Consider the following 16,664-nt stretch of genomic DNA (forward strand, 5'->3'; position numbering starts at 1 on the left):
ATATTATAATATATTATAGAACTACTGCAAAACATAGGTTGCCAACACCACCGACGGATTAACTTTCACATAAGAATGAGCCTTTGAAGACTCTAGAAGATGTAGAGAGTTATCTGGAGCACGAAGCCTTGTTTCGGTCTCTGCTGAATCTCAATTTAATGCACCTTATCGGAAATGCTATTGCAATCATAATCTGGGCTAATGGTAAGTCATGACCCATGGCAGGATTATACTGCTGTTTGAAGCTGCTCCCAGTGGTGAACAAGGAGCCTTTGTTTCAGTCTTTCCAGGGTTTTTTAACCTGAAACACAGATAGTGTAGCAGAGCAATTTCCAGTTGTGTTACCAGCCGTATGTTTCTCATTTCCTTACCACTCTACATTATACATGATCATAGCGAGGCGCTTAAATGACCTAAACATGTGCTATGCTGAATGATTACTGTGGTATATCAGTAACTCCACAAGTAGGATAAAAGAAATTCCAGGGAAAAGTACCATGCTTGAATAAGAGGATTTTCTGAATGCTACTTTACCCTTTTCAGTTACTTTTTAGTTGACACAGCAGGTGCGCACTTCCACTAAATTATGTTGTTTTGTATTTTTAACAAAGCACACTTTGCGTTCTCTGCATATGCCGTCAAGTGTGAGAATATAAAACGGTGCTGTCTAGTTCGTAAATCAGTTGATGAAGGAAGGAAGTTGGATTAGTCCCAGTTTTAATTGTCTCCGGTGCAGTTTTCCCCTGTAGCCCTCTCTCCCCCCCCTCAAAACCCCAAACAGGCAGACAACAGATGTTGAACTCTGTGGCTACTAAGGAATTTGCTGGACAAATACTGTAATCCTCCGGTGTCTTGCTTTGGGGGTGTGTGTGTGTGTGTGGTACGCTCGTGTGTGAGAATGTTTATGGGTATAAGACTGCAGCGAGCTCAACCTTTTGGAGGACAGGCTTAATGACTTTTGTACATACTGACACACAAATTACTTTTTGTCAACAACTCCCCAGAATATTTAATCATTAACTTTTTGTATTTTTTTGACCTTTTTGGCGTTTCAAGATATTTCTAATCAATCACTGTTCCAGTAGCTTCTGAGCCACAATAGAATATTTTCTCTGAAATGTTAATGAGGATTTAGGATTTAAGAACAAATTGATGTGGATTTATTGTAGGTTAAATGATGTTCATGTAGCTTTATTACTTGGAGTATTCGTACTCACTGTGTTGTTATGTGGTGTGTGTGTGTTTTGATGTTTTAACGAACCACCAGATGGGCCAAAGGCAATTTTCCACTGTCGGGGACGAGGTTTATTCGAATATATTTTATTCTATTCAGTCCCTCCTGTAAGGCAATAGTCCAACACACTTGTTATCTTCATTACTTGTTATCTACGTTCTAGTTTGGGCGGAGCTGGTCATCCATTAATTGTAAGGTTGTCCTCCTGTCCACATGTCTGAGTGTGTGTGAACAGGTGAAAGAGAGACCAATTGTAAAACACTTTGTCTGCTGAGGCTGTAAAGTGCTATATACGTGCAGGCCATTTACCATTGAGGTTATTGCTGTATATATATACCACTGAGTAGGTTTTTTTTTAAAATAATGTTTGTGGTTAGAAAGATATTTATAGTTGTAACAAATAGCTAGTATAGGTCACTCGGCAGTGGATCCAAAAATATAAAACCATTATGTGCCTTACCTACATTGACTTCCTGAGCCAACTGTGTCATATTGACTTTAACTTGGTTGGCAAAGCAGGTTTTCCATATTAGCTATGCTGGGCTGTAATCCAAAGTAAATCTATTTAGCATCAATCCTGTTATGTGCATGTTTATTTTCTGTTTGAGATACTAAAATTAAACACAACTTCTAATACATCTTGCATCTCAAGACGCAATCCTGTGTTGAAAAAAAAAAAATCCAGTCAGTATCTTTTGACGTTGTGAAACCTAATCTTCTCTCAGAGGCTGAATCATCTCAGCACTTAAGATTAAAGTGGTCTAGAGAGATGTTGTGACTAGAGATGTGAACCTGCATTCAGCTGGAAAATGATGCATAGATAAACAGATCTGTTAAAGGAAGGCAGCTCAGGGAGTGGACAGGATACGATCTTACTAACTGTTATCACAATTCTCTTGATCAGGCTTTATCTCTACAAGACTCCATTCAGATAGTTTTACATTCGTTGTAATAATATACCAAGCCCAGTTCATTCAACCGTGTGAAGACGTAGAGACCTCCTCCCTTCACCGTCAGCCCCCTCTGTCCTAATTCTGTGCCTGTCACTCAAACCGATCACCACAGCTAAACTAGACCAGCTCTTTATCCCATCTCCGCTCTCTCTAGTTAACCCATGTTGTCCGTGATATGTGACATGGGATTAGTGTGTCTGCTAGTGTGTTTGCATGCAAGCAGCAAGGTCAGACAGGTTCTTCTGGATCAAAGCTGACAGACAGAGTGAAGGACCCTGGATACTTTTAAACCCACTGAGCTGATTTGTTCTCTTGGCCGCCCACTCTTGTGCCTGCATGATGAATCAGACGGTCGACATTCATGTACTTAGGAAACTAGCAGTTCTGTCAGCCAATTGAACAGGAAGCCAGCCAGATTTTTATTCAGCCAGTTGGTCGATACACCAGCTAGCCCTCCAGGCAGGCAGGCAGGCAGGCTGTCTGTAACCAAAACACCCCACCAACCATCCACTCTGATGAAGTCAGATAGGCGGTTGGGTTTTTGTAATGTACTCAGTACGTTTGTGCTATTTGTTAAGCATGTCTGTATATTTTTAACCAGATCAGTCAGTTACCATTTGGCCAGTAAATTCTTAAGATAGCTAGACAGTCATCTGTTGTTTGTCTTGCTGGCACCTGACAGTGTTATGTTGCTATGATTAAAGTATTCACACTGACTGAGATCAGACATCTCACATTTAACTCCTGAGAAAAGTCGTTTTGACATCTTCCCAACTCACCAATATAATGGACATACAGTATGCAGCCAAACATTTTGCTGTTCAGAGGATAGCAATGAAATTTCTGGTTAAATAACATTTAGTTTAAGTAATTACTGTTTGTGCAAAGTCGTAAGATATAATTTGTCAATCTAAATAGCACAGTTTGTTCTGTAGCCCATAATAAGTTGTTAAACAATCAGTATTTCTCAATTTTCTTTGCCAGTTTAGGAGTATGTTCCTGCACTTGTTTGTTAGTGTTTTGTTCATTCATTTGTGTGTCTCGCTGTACTTCTCTCTAGTACATCAACGGTGGAAACCTGGAGCAGCTTCTAGACAGCAACAAACACCTGAGTTGGCCGACCAGGGTGAAACTGGCCTATGAGATCGCCAGCGGTCTGGCCTACTTGCACTCCAAAGGCATATTCCACCGGGATCTGACCTCCAAGGTTAGTTACGATAGATAGTAGGCTAATTGGTCGTTAGGAGGAGAACTCATAGCTAAAGATAGAACTGCAGGCCTGCTTGTGTCCACAGTAGAACAAAATACTCACTGTACATTTGTATTTATTATGTTTATTACATAAGTATTTACATTTTTTAAACTATTTATCTTGATAAATGGGAGCTTTGATGAGTAGTGTGTTTGGTTTAGAGGCCCAAGTATGGTCCTGGGTCTGTTTTTAGAGCTGTAACTAACGATTATTTTCATTATCAATTTATTTGTCAATCATTTTCTTGATTAATCGATAAGTTGTTTTGTCTATAAAATATCAGAAAATGGTGAAAGATGTTGATGACTGTTTCTTTAAGCTGAAGATGCAACCTGAAATGTTTTGTCCTGATCAACAGTCCACAACCCAAAGATATTCAGTTTACTGACATAGAAAACTAAAGAAACCAGAAAATATTCACTTCCAAGAAGCTGGAATCAGAGAATTTGGTCGTGTTTTTCTTAAAAAATGACTCAAAAGTATTAATAGATTATCAAAATAGTTGGCGATTAATTTAATAGTTGACCATTTATCAATTAATCGACTAATTGTTGCAGCTCTAACTGTTTTACTCACCATAAAACTGATACAGGCATATATTCTGTATATCTTGAGTCACTCACACAATTGATTTAAGGAACACTTATTAATCAAACTGTCTGTTACTTATAAAATACCTTTGAACGTTGCAGTTATGCATTAATGTTAGACTATCCTGCCATTTTTTCAAGAAGGCCTGCGGTAAATTGTTTGCAAGTATTTCTGTGTAGAGAAGAAGACGACATATGACTGGGACGAAAATGTATTAGTTCAGAAGATTTTGTGTAACTCCTCATTTGACTAATAATAATTTGTCAGGCGGCCCAGTACCTTTATACAGAACTGTTTAGCATTTATTTAAATATTAGTCGGTTCTGACAGCTTATAGTACATCATCAGTGTTTGACCCGAGAAGGATGAAGCAACTTCTGTATGTAAAACCTGCGTTAGATGTTAGATGTTAGATGTAACGTATCCTTTACTCCTGGACCTGCCAACCTCTCTGCAAAGAACACAGTGTCACTGTCAGATGTGATAATCTGTAACAGGCAGCTTCTAGTTTTTCCAACTTGACCCAGAGCCATGTTGGCATGGAACTGGCAGCGGACAGCGCCAGTGAACGAATAAACTCATATTCATTTCCTGTCTCAGCTTAAAGATGGTCAATCTGCAGAGGAGTAAAAACCTGCTCAGAGAAACTGAAGGAAAAATTGAAAAGCCAGCATATATTTTTTTTTTTAGCTGACATTAGGGGTTAAATGGTTAAACGTAGCATGGTTGATTATACTTCCTCCAATTATTACAAAGTCCATGTGCTCATGACTCATACTGTACCTCAGTTATAAAAGTCAACGAACAGACAAACTTTCTCTCTTCTTTGTTTCATAGTATGTATCTGTTCAAACACTTTCTCATACCAACTGTACTGTTATCCTATGTTTTACAGATTATACTGTAGTTTTATAGCGCTACATGTCAGTATACCCATCCAATATATTCACAAAGTGCAAGGAATTAGGCGCTGACACTAGAGGAGCACATACATTTTACAACATAATGCCACATGATACAAGGATTAAAGGGCAAGATAACAATGCATTGAGTGCACATGAATGTACACCGGAGCAGCACGTAACTTACAGGAAGGAAGCATAGTGAGAATCTGGTTGTGCAACGGGCTAATGTTTTATGAATGATGTCAAGTATAAGGATATGTACACTATAAATAAAGTACGAGTTTATAGAAGATCAACATCTAGCTCCACTCGGTACCAGATGTTGTGAATTATTAATGCTGTCAAGAGTGTGAGTCCTGTATGTGCAGCAACTAACCGTAACAATAGATTCACAAACAAAGTCCCCTTTACGGTGCAGAGTAAGAACCCGAACCTCATGGGTGTGCACGCTGAAATGTCCCGTTAGTTCCCATTTTCAGTCATACACAGAACAAGAATGTTCTGTAAACTAATATTGAAGGCTTGAGTTCAAGTTCATTTAGGAAGTGGATGTTGATATCTCTGAGCCACAAAATGTTTTTTTGAAATCCTTCAGTGTTGCAACTTCCTCAACTACACATACAGTATGTGTTGATTATGATGTTTCTTTTTTTTTTTGTATTCACAGAACTGCCTGATCAAATGTGATGACAACAGCTTCACAGCAGTAGTGGGAGACTTTGGCCTGGCAGAAAAGATCCCCACTAATCTGTAAGGAGTTACAACCAATCTTACATTTAGTAAATGTATAACAACTAAAAGCCTTTTGAAAGCATTTTTTCTGTTCCTCTAGCAGCATTACTGCCTTACTTAGTTACTGAAACTGGCATTAATCAATAATTTTGATATTAACATTGAATCTAATGACTCTGTAATGTAGAAGGAGCTGCTCACAGTGCTGAAATCATGGAGACTTATCACCCAACTCTATCTGACGTAGCTCTGTAGCCTCTTTTAGCTTGCTGTTTCGGTCTTACGGCGCATTGACTGTGTGGTTATGTCTCAGCTGTTCTCACCAACACATGTAGGCGGATGTTTCCAGTTAAAAAAAACACAATCTGTGAATCACTTAAAGACAGACAGTTAGCGAGTGGCCGACGAACAAAGTTAAACATGTAGCAACTTGAGTCCCAAAATGTTGTTTCTCAGAAAAACTCAGATAAATGGAGAGTGAGATTTTTCAGGTGGCCGGACACATGACTCCACACGGATACTAATGTTGTGTTTGCGTGATGTGTAAATAGCCAGTTGTTTGTTAATGTATCAGCAATAACACCTTCATAAGTTGAAGTATGGTTGTAGCTGTTTACACTACCTGTTAGCTTGTTTCGATTATTTTGTTTCCCCCTTAGTGACAAAAAAAATCACATATGCAGCTTTAGTGATTTAGCTTAAGTGATATTTGGCTCCATTGATAAAAAAGTTCCAGCCAATTTTGTAGCCTCAAAACACAAATACTTGTCTCTGGAGGCCACGTTGAGTACTTCAGTAGTTTGGTATGTGTTTGGGTGTCTCTTAGGTAGCTTTTTTTTGTCTTGTCTTAGTTTATTTTAAGTATCCTCTTGGCCGCACTTCCCTTCACATGAGAAAAGAAATCTTCTCACTGACCCTCTGAAGCCTTGTCAAGATAAATATCTGGTGCTATTCATTTTAATTACATACACAGAGGGAAAATGTTACATCAGAAGATTTTTATTCCAGCATCTTATCATCGATTTGTACATATTTGCTTCCCACTATTATGTTTTTTTTCTACCTTTCTCTGTTATAGCTATTTGTAAGAGTGTCCCTCCTCCTCATACCAGACACAGGGTTATTTATTAACACACGGGTCAGACACTAACATTAACAGCGGCGTGTACAGTTCACATTCTCCACTTTAGTGTTTTGATAACAGGAGGATACTATCAGTGCAGGGTTTTTTTTTTTTTTTTTTAACGCTTCAATGGCACGAGAAAGGAGGGGGCTTGTGTTCTCTTTACTAAATTACTGTCTTCAGAAACAAAGTGGGCAAGCCTTGAACAAAAATTATAATTTTGCAATGTATAATCTCATATCTCTATGCATTGGTATGTGGGTATGTATAGATTTGCATGCCAGAATGTAGTCACATATATTATTTTTACTAATGGAGAAGGTGTTATTCGCCAAGAAATGACACATCTTTGCTTGCATTGATTGGACTTCACCCAATTTAAATCTAAATACACCAAAAGCTACTGAACTCAAAGGATTAGAGAGCATCTGAAATATGTTTGAAACTGATTGAAAGGTAAAACCGTAGTGATTCTTGGTCTGCTACAATTTAAAAAACTATAATTATGTGATCATTAGAGGGTCTGCTTGGAACAACGATTTCTTCAGAAAACTGAAAATGGCAACAGAAAGCCCAACCTCGTGTTTTTCTCTGCAATCTTACAGTCTTTATTTACACACTACATGACCAGGGTCAGGTGAGGCTTTTCTGGTGTTTGCAGGGGTCACAAGAGGATTATATCATCCCAACTTTTCACCAGTTTGACACACAGTATTTACACATAAATTGCTACTGAATATGTCCTTTGTAAACATGGTGTTATTGCATTAGTCAACCAGGAACTTAGAGTTCAATCACCTCAAACCCCCTGAACCTTCTTAAATTATCTTGCACAGATGACTTCCTCATTATGATGAGCCAAAGATGTCAACATGTTGTGCATAATAATTTGTTGTGTGTTTGTGTGTAGCGCTGAAGGAGAGAAGCTGTCAGTAGTTGGTTCCCCTTTCTGGATGGCCCCAGAGGTTCTGAGAGATGAACATTACAACGAGAAGGTGAGATCACCGACCTCAACTTCTGCCAACTGATACCAAGAAGTGGTAGTAAAGATAGGATGCAAAATAATGTCTCATAAAATTTCATCAGATTAAGTTGATAAGCTCCCATAAGATGTAACAGATAAAAGCATAGTGTTAGCATTACAAAGCAAGTGAATGAGATCATTGATCGTAACATATCTGTAGAGAGTTGCATTGCGGACATGGAAGGTCAGGGAGTTTGGTAAATCTGTCGTATAAGTCTTGGGAATATTACAAATGCACCACTTAACAGTAAAACAGGCTATTTAAGAAGGAAGTTTTCATTTTTGAATATCTGTATGATGATATTGTCTGTTTTTCAGGCCGATGTGTTCTCTTATGGTATAATTCTGTGCGAGATCATTGCGAGGATCCAGGCTGACCCCGATTTCCTTCCCCGCACAGAGGTGACTGAATATCTCCTCCTCACCTTTTTACCACCCCGTAACCTCATAACACTCCGTCTGCGTGTTTGTTTACAATGTCCACAGGTTAATCCTCTCGGTATCCCATAGTTCTCACCTTGTTTACACTGTTGACATTATATATGAACAATAAAGAACTGAATGTTGAAGACGATACATTCTACCCATTTCAACAAAATTATACCAGGACTTTTAAGTACTTTTGGCAAGTTTTATTTTCTTCATGTTCTCTCAGTGTATTGTATTTAGTATTAAATCTGTAAAGTAGTACATAAATATGACGAAATTACAGGTAATTGTTTTTAAGTACAGATGAACGCAGCCTTTTCAGTTATATTAGTTACATCTGTTGTTTTAAACAACTTTTTTTGGGCAGAATTGGTCTCAAACTTTATTCTAACTGCAATTAATTGTACAGAAAATAAAGACTAAAACTCACACTTAATAAAACATTTCTAGTTGAAGCCAAAATATCAGACTTAATGGATGCGCCTTTAAGCCAAGCTTAGAAATGAATCCAAACTCAGAAATGTAGTTATTAATCCTTGATGGTCTACAATCATAAGAGAGTTTGGCAGTCAGCAGGACCATGTCAGCGGGATTAATTTGACCTGGAGCTGGCTTTGGCAGAAGAGTTAAAGTATTTCAAACATGTGATGAAGCTCTGTCTGTCTTTATCCTGCTATCAGAATGGTAAAAATGAATTTCCTGTCTAACTTTCATATACTCACGCCTCTGTGTCTCTCCGTCTTGTTGTCGTCTTGTCCTCCTGACCAGAACTTCGGCCTGGACTACCACATGTTCCAGCACATGGTTGGAGACTGTCCGCCCGACTTCCTCCAGCTGGCTTTCAACTGCTGCAATGTGAGTGCACCATGTCTGTTTCTGTCTGTGATGATGTTCACATTTATTGTAAAAAAAAATAAGCCTATTTGTGATATAACCGGGCAGCATATAAATTATCAGGCAATAACTTTAATATAGCTGGCAAAGTTAGTGAATTGTGGTCAAGTTTTGCCATGTTTTAGTCCATCTATAATGTAGCATTCTTCGGTCATTTCTTGTAATTTCTCCTGTTTTGTTTTTAATTTCTTAAGTACTTCAGAAATGGAGGAGCAATCTGATTATCTGAATAATCTGATTTAGCTCACTATCCAGGGGGTCTTCTATTCTCTGAAAGCTGGATCAGTGACTTGGTGGACTTGTTCTTTTTGCACTATTCATACATGCGTTAGATTTGTTGTTCAGTTGAGTGATGAAATATGGAGAATTTAGTGAATCAAACCGAATAAAATGTATTTTTTTCAGGAGATTTGGCCAGTTTCTTTTTGCTTGTATTATATCATAATTATCGGACTGTAATTGTGATTTTTTTTTTTTTGTCGGACTTCCTGAATCCTGTAGCGGGTAGACATAATTACAAATCACAGAGGATGAAGGCATTAAAGATTTTGGGGCACCCTGCTGATTGATCCTATATTGGCTCCCTCCATCCTTTCTCATCCATGTCTGTTGTCTCGCTTTTATCATCCTTGTTTTCCTTCTTCCCCCTCCAGGTTTTTTTCTAATTTCATTTTGAACAGTCATGTTTACAGTATCTTTCTAGCATCTTACTCTAACCCCTTTGTACTTCTTTATTAGCTTCATTCCTTCGTATTTGATCCACATTTAGGTACTCTAGACTTCTATCAGCAGCCTGTCCTCCTCATAATTATTTTAATATTTTCACTTAAAGTGCAACAACAGATTAAAATATCTGTAATTTAGTGTTGAAGAAGGCAAAAGTGGGATATGATTGTTGAAGACAACTAACAATGTAATTGTATTGGTGTATTTAAGAACACATTTCTTGTAAATTCTGTTATTTCCAGTTACAAAGCAGATGTTTGTTTCTTCATTCAGAACTATTATCATGAAGGAAGCGGTTTTTCAGTTTGCCTGAGAAACTGTGTCAATAAAGCAATAAAGCAATAAAGCAGATTTCTTGGAAAACCAAACTCGTAAAATGTCACTTTCACACTGTAAAACCTTGCATAAAAAAAGAGGAAACGTTTCTTTGGCCTTGTCTGTTTATGTTAATTATCATAATGTCTCATAAGTAACATGGTAACAGTTTATGTTACAATTTTAAATGTGGCTCCTTTTAAATGGGATGTATAATCATGTATAAGTCGTCTCACAGTCATCCTCCTTCATCTCTCCGTTCTGTTCTCCTTCAGATGGACCCTAAACTCCGTCCATCCTTCCCAGAAATCGTCAGACACCTGGAGGAGATCCTTGCGCGGCTCAAAGTTGAAGAGATGGAGCACGAGTGTGTCCCGCTCAGCGCAGACAACAACGACAAGAAGACCATACCCAAAGGTATGAACGCTGAACACACGCGCAAAATCACGCTGTGTAGTTCTGTGATCTGTCGTTTCAGCTTCAGGTTTACGCTGACAGGAAGGGAAGCTGTTATCCAAGCAGTGCAGCAGAAATGTTTATTACAACACCTCTCTTGGCCTCGAGAGCCTTTCACCCCACTTTACCACCACATACATTCACTCTGCTTGTACTATTATGTAGTCAGACTGCCAACCAGTCAATATTTCACTTGTAGTCTGTGACAAGTCTGACGGAAACTTCCCTCCTTTCCTAACAGCAGTTCCTCTTGCAAAGCACAGTGTCACGTTTGTCCAGTTAGTCAGTGACGAGGAAACTGTTTACACTGTCCACATCCAATCAACCAGAGCCAAACTAGATTTTTACTTCACTTCAGAAAGTCAGAAAGTTTGTCAGGCGAGCGATAACCTCACTGTAATATCTCCATCTATCCCCTGATCTCCAGCATCACCCTTCAAAGATCCGGAGCCAGAATGGTTTCTGATAACATAAACTTAAGGGCTTAAGAGGAAAACTGGTTCGAGATCAACCTTCCTGTTTACAGATACTTGATCCATGCAGGTCCAGGTTTCACTTCTAATTTGGTTCAGCGTTCAGCCGCCCGCATGTCCGACCGTCACGGAGTCAGGAGGCAGTGAGGTTGTTGTTTAGACAAGCCGAACATAGATCCTTTTCCTCAGGGCGACGCTGTCTGAAGCAGAGCACGAACACATGATGTCACAGGATGAAGTCGTGATTTATACAGTAGTTTTCTCTCATCTGGTGATAGGATGTAAATCTAGAAGAAGCAGAATATATGAAACATTCTGTATATACAACAGCTGTATAGAAAACTTGGCCTGGATCTGACACTTCTCTGTCGATTATTACATCATAAACTTCTTCTGCTCCCTCTCTCTGTCTGTCCCTCCTCCTCCTCCTCCTCCTCCTCCTCCTCCTCCATCTCTCTTCAGCATTTCCTGAGACCAGTAGGAAATAGTAGGAAATATTTCTGCTGCGTAACAAAACACTTTTAGCAAAATATTTTTGTAGAGTAGCTTTTTTTGGTGAGCAACATGAGTAATTCCTTCAGATATTTCCTGGCATAAACAAGACTCTCGATCACTCCGATGTGCAAAAATACTTTGAGAAATGAGAGGAAGATAAAATAAGACGTTTTCCTGGATAGCTCGTTAGTTTACATGCAAGACCACTGGGAATGACAGATTTTGTGAACTAACATTTATATGTGCTTATATGAACAAAGCTGATTTCTAAACAAAATGAACAATTGCTGGAAACTGAGACTTAAAATCAGTAATAATTAAAGTTTATGAGAAAATTAAAATCCAGCCAAACTTCAGTAAAGTGCCTCTGGAAGCATTTGAACAGGGATTGAAGGAGACCATGACTTGCACTCGATGCAGGATTTAGCCTGTAATGCCACCTGGTGGTTACATTAGATTTTCACTTTACCTCCAGAAACTATGAACAAGATATGTCAGTATTGCATTGATATGTTTATTTCTCTCCAAATCAAATATGCAACAAGTAAATATTATGTTTTATCACAGTTTTATGTACATTTTATGCAAAACGAGTCACAAAAACCTCCTCTGTCTCTTCAAGGTGAGAAGATCCAGGGCTTCAAGCGTCTGAATCCTCTCGGTTTCCAGGATGACAAAATCCCTCCCAAATCACCTCGCCCCCGACGAAACATTTGGCTCAGCCGCAGCCAATCGGACATCTTCTCCTGCAAACCGGGAAGAAAGGTCAACGTCCAGGACCCTTACTACAACCCCCCCACCTCCCAGCGAGCCTCCAAAGCTCGCAAGATCAACCCTTTCACCGCCCGAGAAGACCTGTGCGGGGGCAAGATCAAGTTTTACGACGTGCCCAGCAAGTCTGTCTTCTCGCTGGTGTTTGACCTCCACTCGCCCCCGGGGAGCGTGTTCAGTAACCTGCCCCCTGCTCACGGACCCGGCGGACCCCAACAGGAGACGTCTTACTACTGGCAGCAGCTGCCAGGAAGACAGTGTCACTCCTTACCGGTGTCCCCCCAACTCCCGCGGTCTGAGGTCTTCCACGTCACTGCTGCTGTTAACTCCAATAACAACGGTTCTCTCACCTGTAACTCCAGCCAGCTGTCCACAACGCTGCCAGGTGAGCTCCCTGAATGTTTAGGTTGTTGTTTAAGTTTGTTTTTTCATCATTACCATTTAGCTTTAGTGTGTTTTCACCTTTTTTTCTGCTCTTTTCCTTTTCCCTTCCACTTCTTCTCTCAGCAGCTAACTCCTGGTCCGAGTCAGGCCTGATGGGAAACGATGTCCGACAGAAAGCGGGGCTGAGCAGCTGGGCGAAGAAATACGTCGTGGTTGAGATCCCACCTTACTGCAGGCAGAGAGGAGGGGAGGAGGAAGAAGAGGAGGAGGAGGAGGAGGAGGAGGAGGATGGAGCAGTAGAAGGGAAGAAGGAGGGAAACGAGGAGGATGCGTTTGGGGAGAGCTGGTCTCCGATGATCCCCAGCAGCGAGAGAGACAGTGGAGAGGCGATGGACTGCTCCAGCAGCCTGGAGGAAGAGGAGCAACGAGAGAGAGGGACACACACCTGCCCCATGTAGCGCACCTGTAAACCCACGCAGGCACACACATACACGGAGGGGTGGCGGAGAGGATGGTGGGGGTTCGGGACTGGAGAGAGAGAGACTCTGACCTCTGGATGTGAGGACTGAAAAACTGGACACATTTCAAAGACTTTGGTAAAAATCTAACAAAAAGAAAAGATAGAGCACTTGATTTTTATCTTTCAAGTGAATGTATGACATGTTGAAGAAATCAAGCACACCTGATTCAGATAAATAACTATTTTTCAGAGATCTTATAACCCAGGTGTGACAGAACAAGTCTCCATTTAGCACAAAAAAAGGCTATTATCAACACAATGGACACCCAGCATAGAGATTATTTTTTTGAAAAAGTTGTTTATATTTAATATTGTGAGATGATGTAGATTTTTTTTCCTGTAAGGGTTTCTTACATTAGATGTCTTGATGAGGGGTATTGAAGATCCCTTGTGTTGTGTATGTGTGAGTGTTTAAAAGTCAACCCCTCTCCCCCCCACGTGTTCTTTGTTACACAACCCCTGATATTAAAATCAAAAACATCCCAGATCTTTTTTGATTAAGGAGACAGTTCGCTGACATTCAGTTGAGAAATATTATAATGATTTATAATAAATGTGTGCCTCAAACACAGATATTCATGAGACATTAAATCTGAAGCCGTTTTAAAGCACCACAGAAAAAGAAGGCTGGAGTGGTATCTTCATTTAGCAGATTTACAGTCCACTACTTTATACCTTGCAATGGTGAAGATGAGTTTAGAGATGGTTTCAGTTTAGGTTTTCATACAGTTTATTCCAGTAAATATAAAAATCCTAGAGGCCAGATTATATTTGTGCAAGCAGCTCAGCATTTGTAGTGGTTGTTACATTGTCTGCATGAGCTCTGAAAGGACCATATTTAACAAGCAGTTAGCCCACTAACTGCTAAGTACAGCAGGTTGGTAGCCTCTTATTGACAAGGAGATCGTTGTATTTGGTCATAGGCATCATACGGTGTATCATCAGCGGTCATAGCGGAGCGTTCACGAACTGCAGGCGAACATGAAGGTTGTGAAGAGGAGCATAGAAATTTAATTGTGTTTTTGCTCTCAAATCTCAGATGTCATTTTCTCAAAAGCATCTCAAGGGTTTTAAGAGTTCTCCCTTTCGACTACATTACTACACAATGATGCTAAAACTGTCAAAAATAAAATGTATTTACTATGATGAATTACACTCTAAAACAAGTTTAAAGTTATGTTTTTATATCACTGAAATTATAGAAACAAGATGCAAAACTGATCTAAAAATTTACATCTTATTTAAGATAAAGGCTGGTAGTCATCTGAACTATATACACAAAAAGTTTAATTAATGGTGTCATAATGTGTCCTGGAAGTTGTGATGAGTTGATTCTTCCAACATGACGAGGGAGTGACTATGCAGCGTATTCAGCCTGTTATCCTGGATTTGTCTCGTTAAAATGCGTATCCAAGACCAATTTCTTAATTTTTTGAACAATGATTTGTGTAAAACCCCCACACAAATTCATTTTATTTTTAGGTTTAATTCCATCTCATTTCACTTACTTGAAAACTCAGAAAAGACATAAGTTGTTGGACTCGTTTTACGTATAATGAGCTACAGGAGACGGATTCAGTGTCAGAATACAACGTAGGTTGGTTGAATAATCTTTTGAAACAGCACAACCTGGTGTTTGAGTTCTTGAGGACCTGGTTTTGAGTTCAACAGACATTCAAGCATCCAAAAAAGTGTTTGTTCTATCGCAAATGTAACAAATTTAATTGTCCTGAAGAATAATTATCCCTTCATTGTTTTTCTGATGGTTCTGATGGTCCAGCCAAGGTTCAAATAGTGAGATTTGGCTTAAAATTCAATGTGTCATTTTTATAAATTGGAGCACATTTCCTTTATTTTGAAATTTCCTTCCAGTCTGACCCACCAAAACTCACAAGAGACTCTGAAACACTCCATATGTGGTTGCTGCTAACATTTGATTGATTTTTTTTTTTAAATAAATTGGTGGCCTCATGACATTTCCTGCTTTTATGAACACACTCCAGAGAAAAATCTTAAACAGATTCGTTAAAAGACTTTCTGTTTTATCTGTTTCCTGTGTTGAGATTTGAGAGTTGAACATGTCACTAATCGGGGGTTTAAGGAAATTTATTTGTCTTTAATGAGTATTAAAAATCATTTAAGTGTCATCGAGAAGGTTTTTATTTCACATCAAAACCATTTTCAGTGTTCTTCTGAATGTTTTCAGTGTATAAACTAAATATATTTGTTGAACATGAACTATGTTTGCCTCCTCGGCTCCCGCGTGACGACTCTCGTTACATTCTGCTGATCTCAGTCTGATCACTTCGATAGGAAAACTAAAATGCACTTGAAGATATACAGTGATCTCCTCGCAACTACTTTATCACTACTTTTCTATGCAATAAATGTAACTTTTATCACACTGTTTTGCAGGATTATGAATCTAATTTGATATTTATGAGAAAAAAAGAACATTTTTAATGTCTTACTGTTGTATATTTGTGTAAAAAAAACTTTGTGTTATTTGCTTTGATGAATACAGACTGAGACGTTTTTGCTGATTGAATAACAAAACTTCCCTGAGTTTTTCTTGTATTTGTCTCTTGTTCTTTTCTTCTGGCTGATTTCAGAAAAGCTCAGAAAGCCTGGACTTCAAATTTATAAAGTTATATTTGTTGTAAAATAAATGTTAAAAAAATGACAACATGTGGACAGTTTGGTCTCAAAAGATCTGGATTTTACATCTTGATGAGGTTTCAAGGAGACGTTTCGTCTCTGCACGAAGAAATGTTAAGACTGGTCAACTAGCTGAGCCTCAGTTTGTGCTTCTCATGTATAATAATTATGAGTGAAAGAGCCAAGTAACGATTTTAAAGAAAAAAGATGATCTTTTCTGAATCCAGTATGTTGTTTATCACTTAAGAGATGCAACCATTAGACAATTAATCTGCAATTATTTTAATATATATTTATTTTATATTTATAAAGTATCATATTTTCTGATTTCAGCTTCTCAAATGTGAAGATTTGCTGCTTTTCATTGTCATGTGACAGGAAATTAAAAAACTTTTTGGATTGTTGGTCACACAAAACAAGCAAATTGAAGACATCACTGAGGGCTCCGAGGAACTGTGAATGCTATTTCTTCATACATTTTTAACATTTAACAAACGATTAGTTAAAAAATAATCAGCAGATTAATCGATGATGGAAATCATCTTTAGTTGCAGCCTTACGACACTTAACTGCAGTTAAAAAAGTATTTCCAGAGTCTTCAGAGATACCTCCGTCCATCTGCTTACAAAAATATTTTGTCTGCTGCACAATGAAAAAGATTATAACTAAAAAAGATTGTAGCCAGAAATTACACATAAAACAAGAAAAATATGAACTTTTTGTTATATA

At 38.6% G+C, this 16,664-nt stretch overlaps 1 protein-coding gene across 3 annotated transcripts in view; it reads left to right on the plus strand.

Annotated features, from left to right (window-relative positions):
* The window catches only part of tesk2 (testis associated actin remodelling kinase 2), a 33,276-nt gene extending 17,434 nt beyond the window's left edge, over positions 1-15,842 (plus strand). For 2 of the 3 annotated variants that reach the window (XM_044369038.1, XM_044369039.1), the window contains 8 exons: positions 3,248-3,394; positions 5,603-5,685; positions 7,701-7,785; positions 8,133-8,216; positions 9,012-9,098; positions 10,454-10,595; positions 12,225-12,758; positions 12,881-15,842. In XM_044369038.1, the coding sequence (XP_044224973.1) occupies positions 3,248-3,394; positions 5,603-5,685; positions 7,701-7,785; positions 8,133-8,216; positions 9,012-9,098; positions 10,454-10,595; positions 12,225-12,758; positions 12,881-13,215 (1,497 nt within the window). In that variant the 3' untranslated portion in view covers positions 13,216-15,842. The remainder of the gene's footprint in view (positions 1-3,247; positions 3,395-5,602; positions 5,686-7,700; positions 7,786-8,132; positions 8,217-9,011; positions 9,099-10,453; positions 10,596-12,224; positions 12,759-12,880) is intronic. The other variant, XM_044369040.1, reaches the window with a different exon arrangement.
* Positions 15,843-16,664: the final 822 nt, after the last annotated feature.

This window comes from Thunnus albacares, chromosome 12 (genome assembly GCF_914725855.1).
Source record: "Thunnus albacares chromosome 12, fThuAlb1.1, whole genome shotgun sequence".
Classification (NCBI taxonomy): domain Eukaryota; kingdom Metazoa; phylum Chordata; class Actinopteri; order Scombriformes; family Scombridae; genus Thunnus; species Thunnus albacares.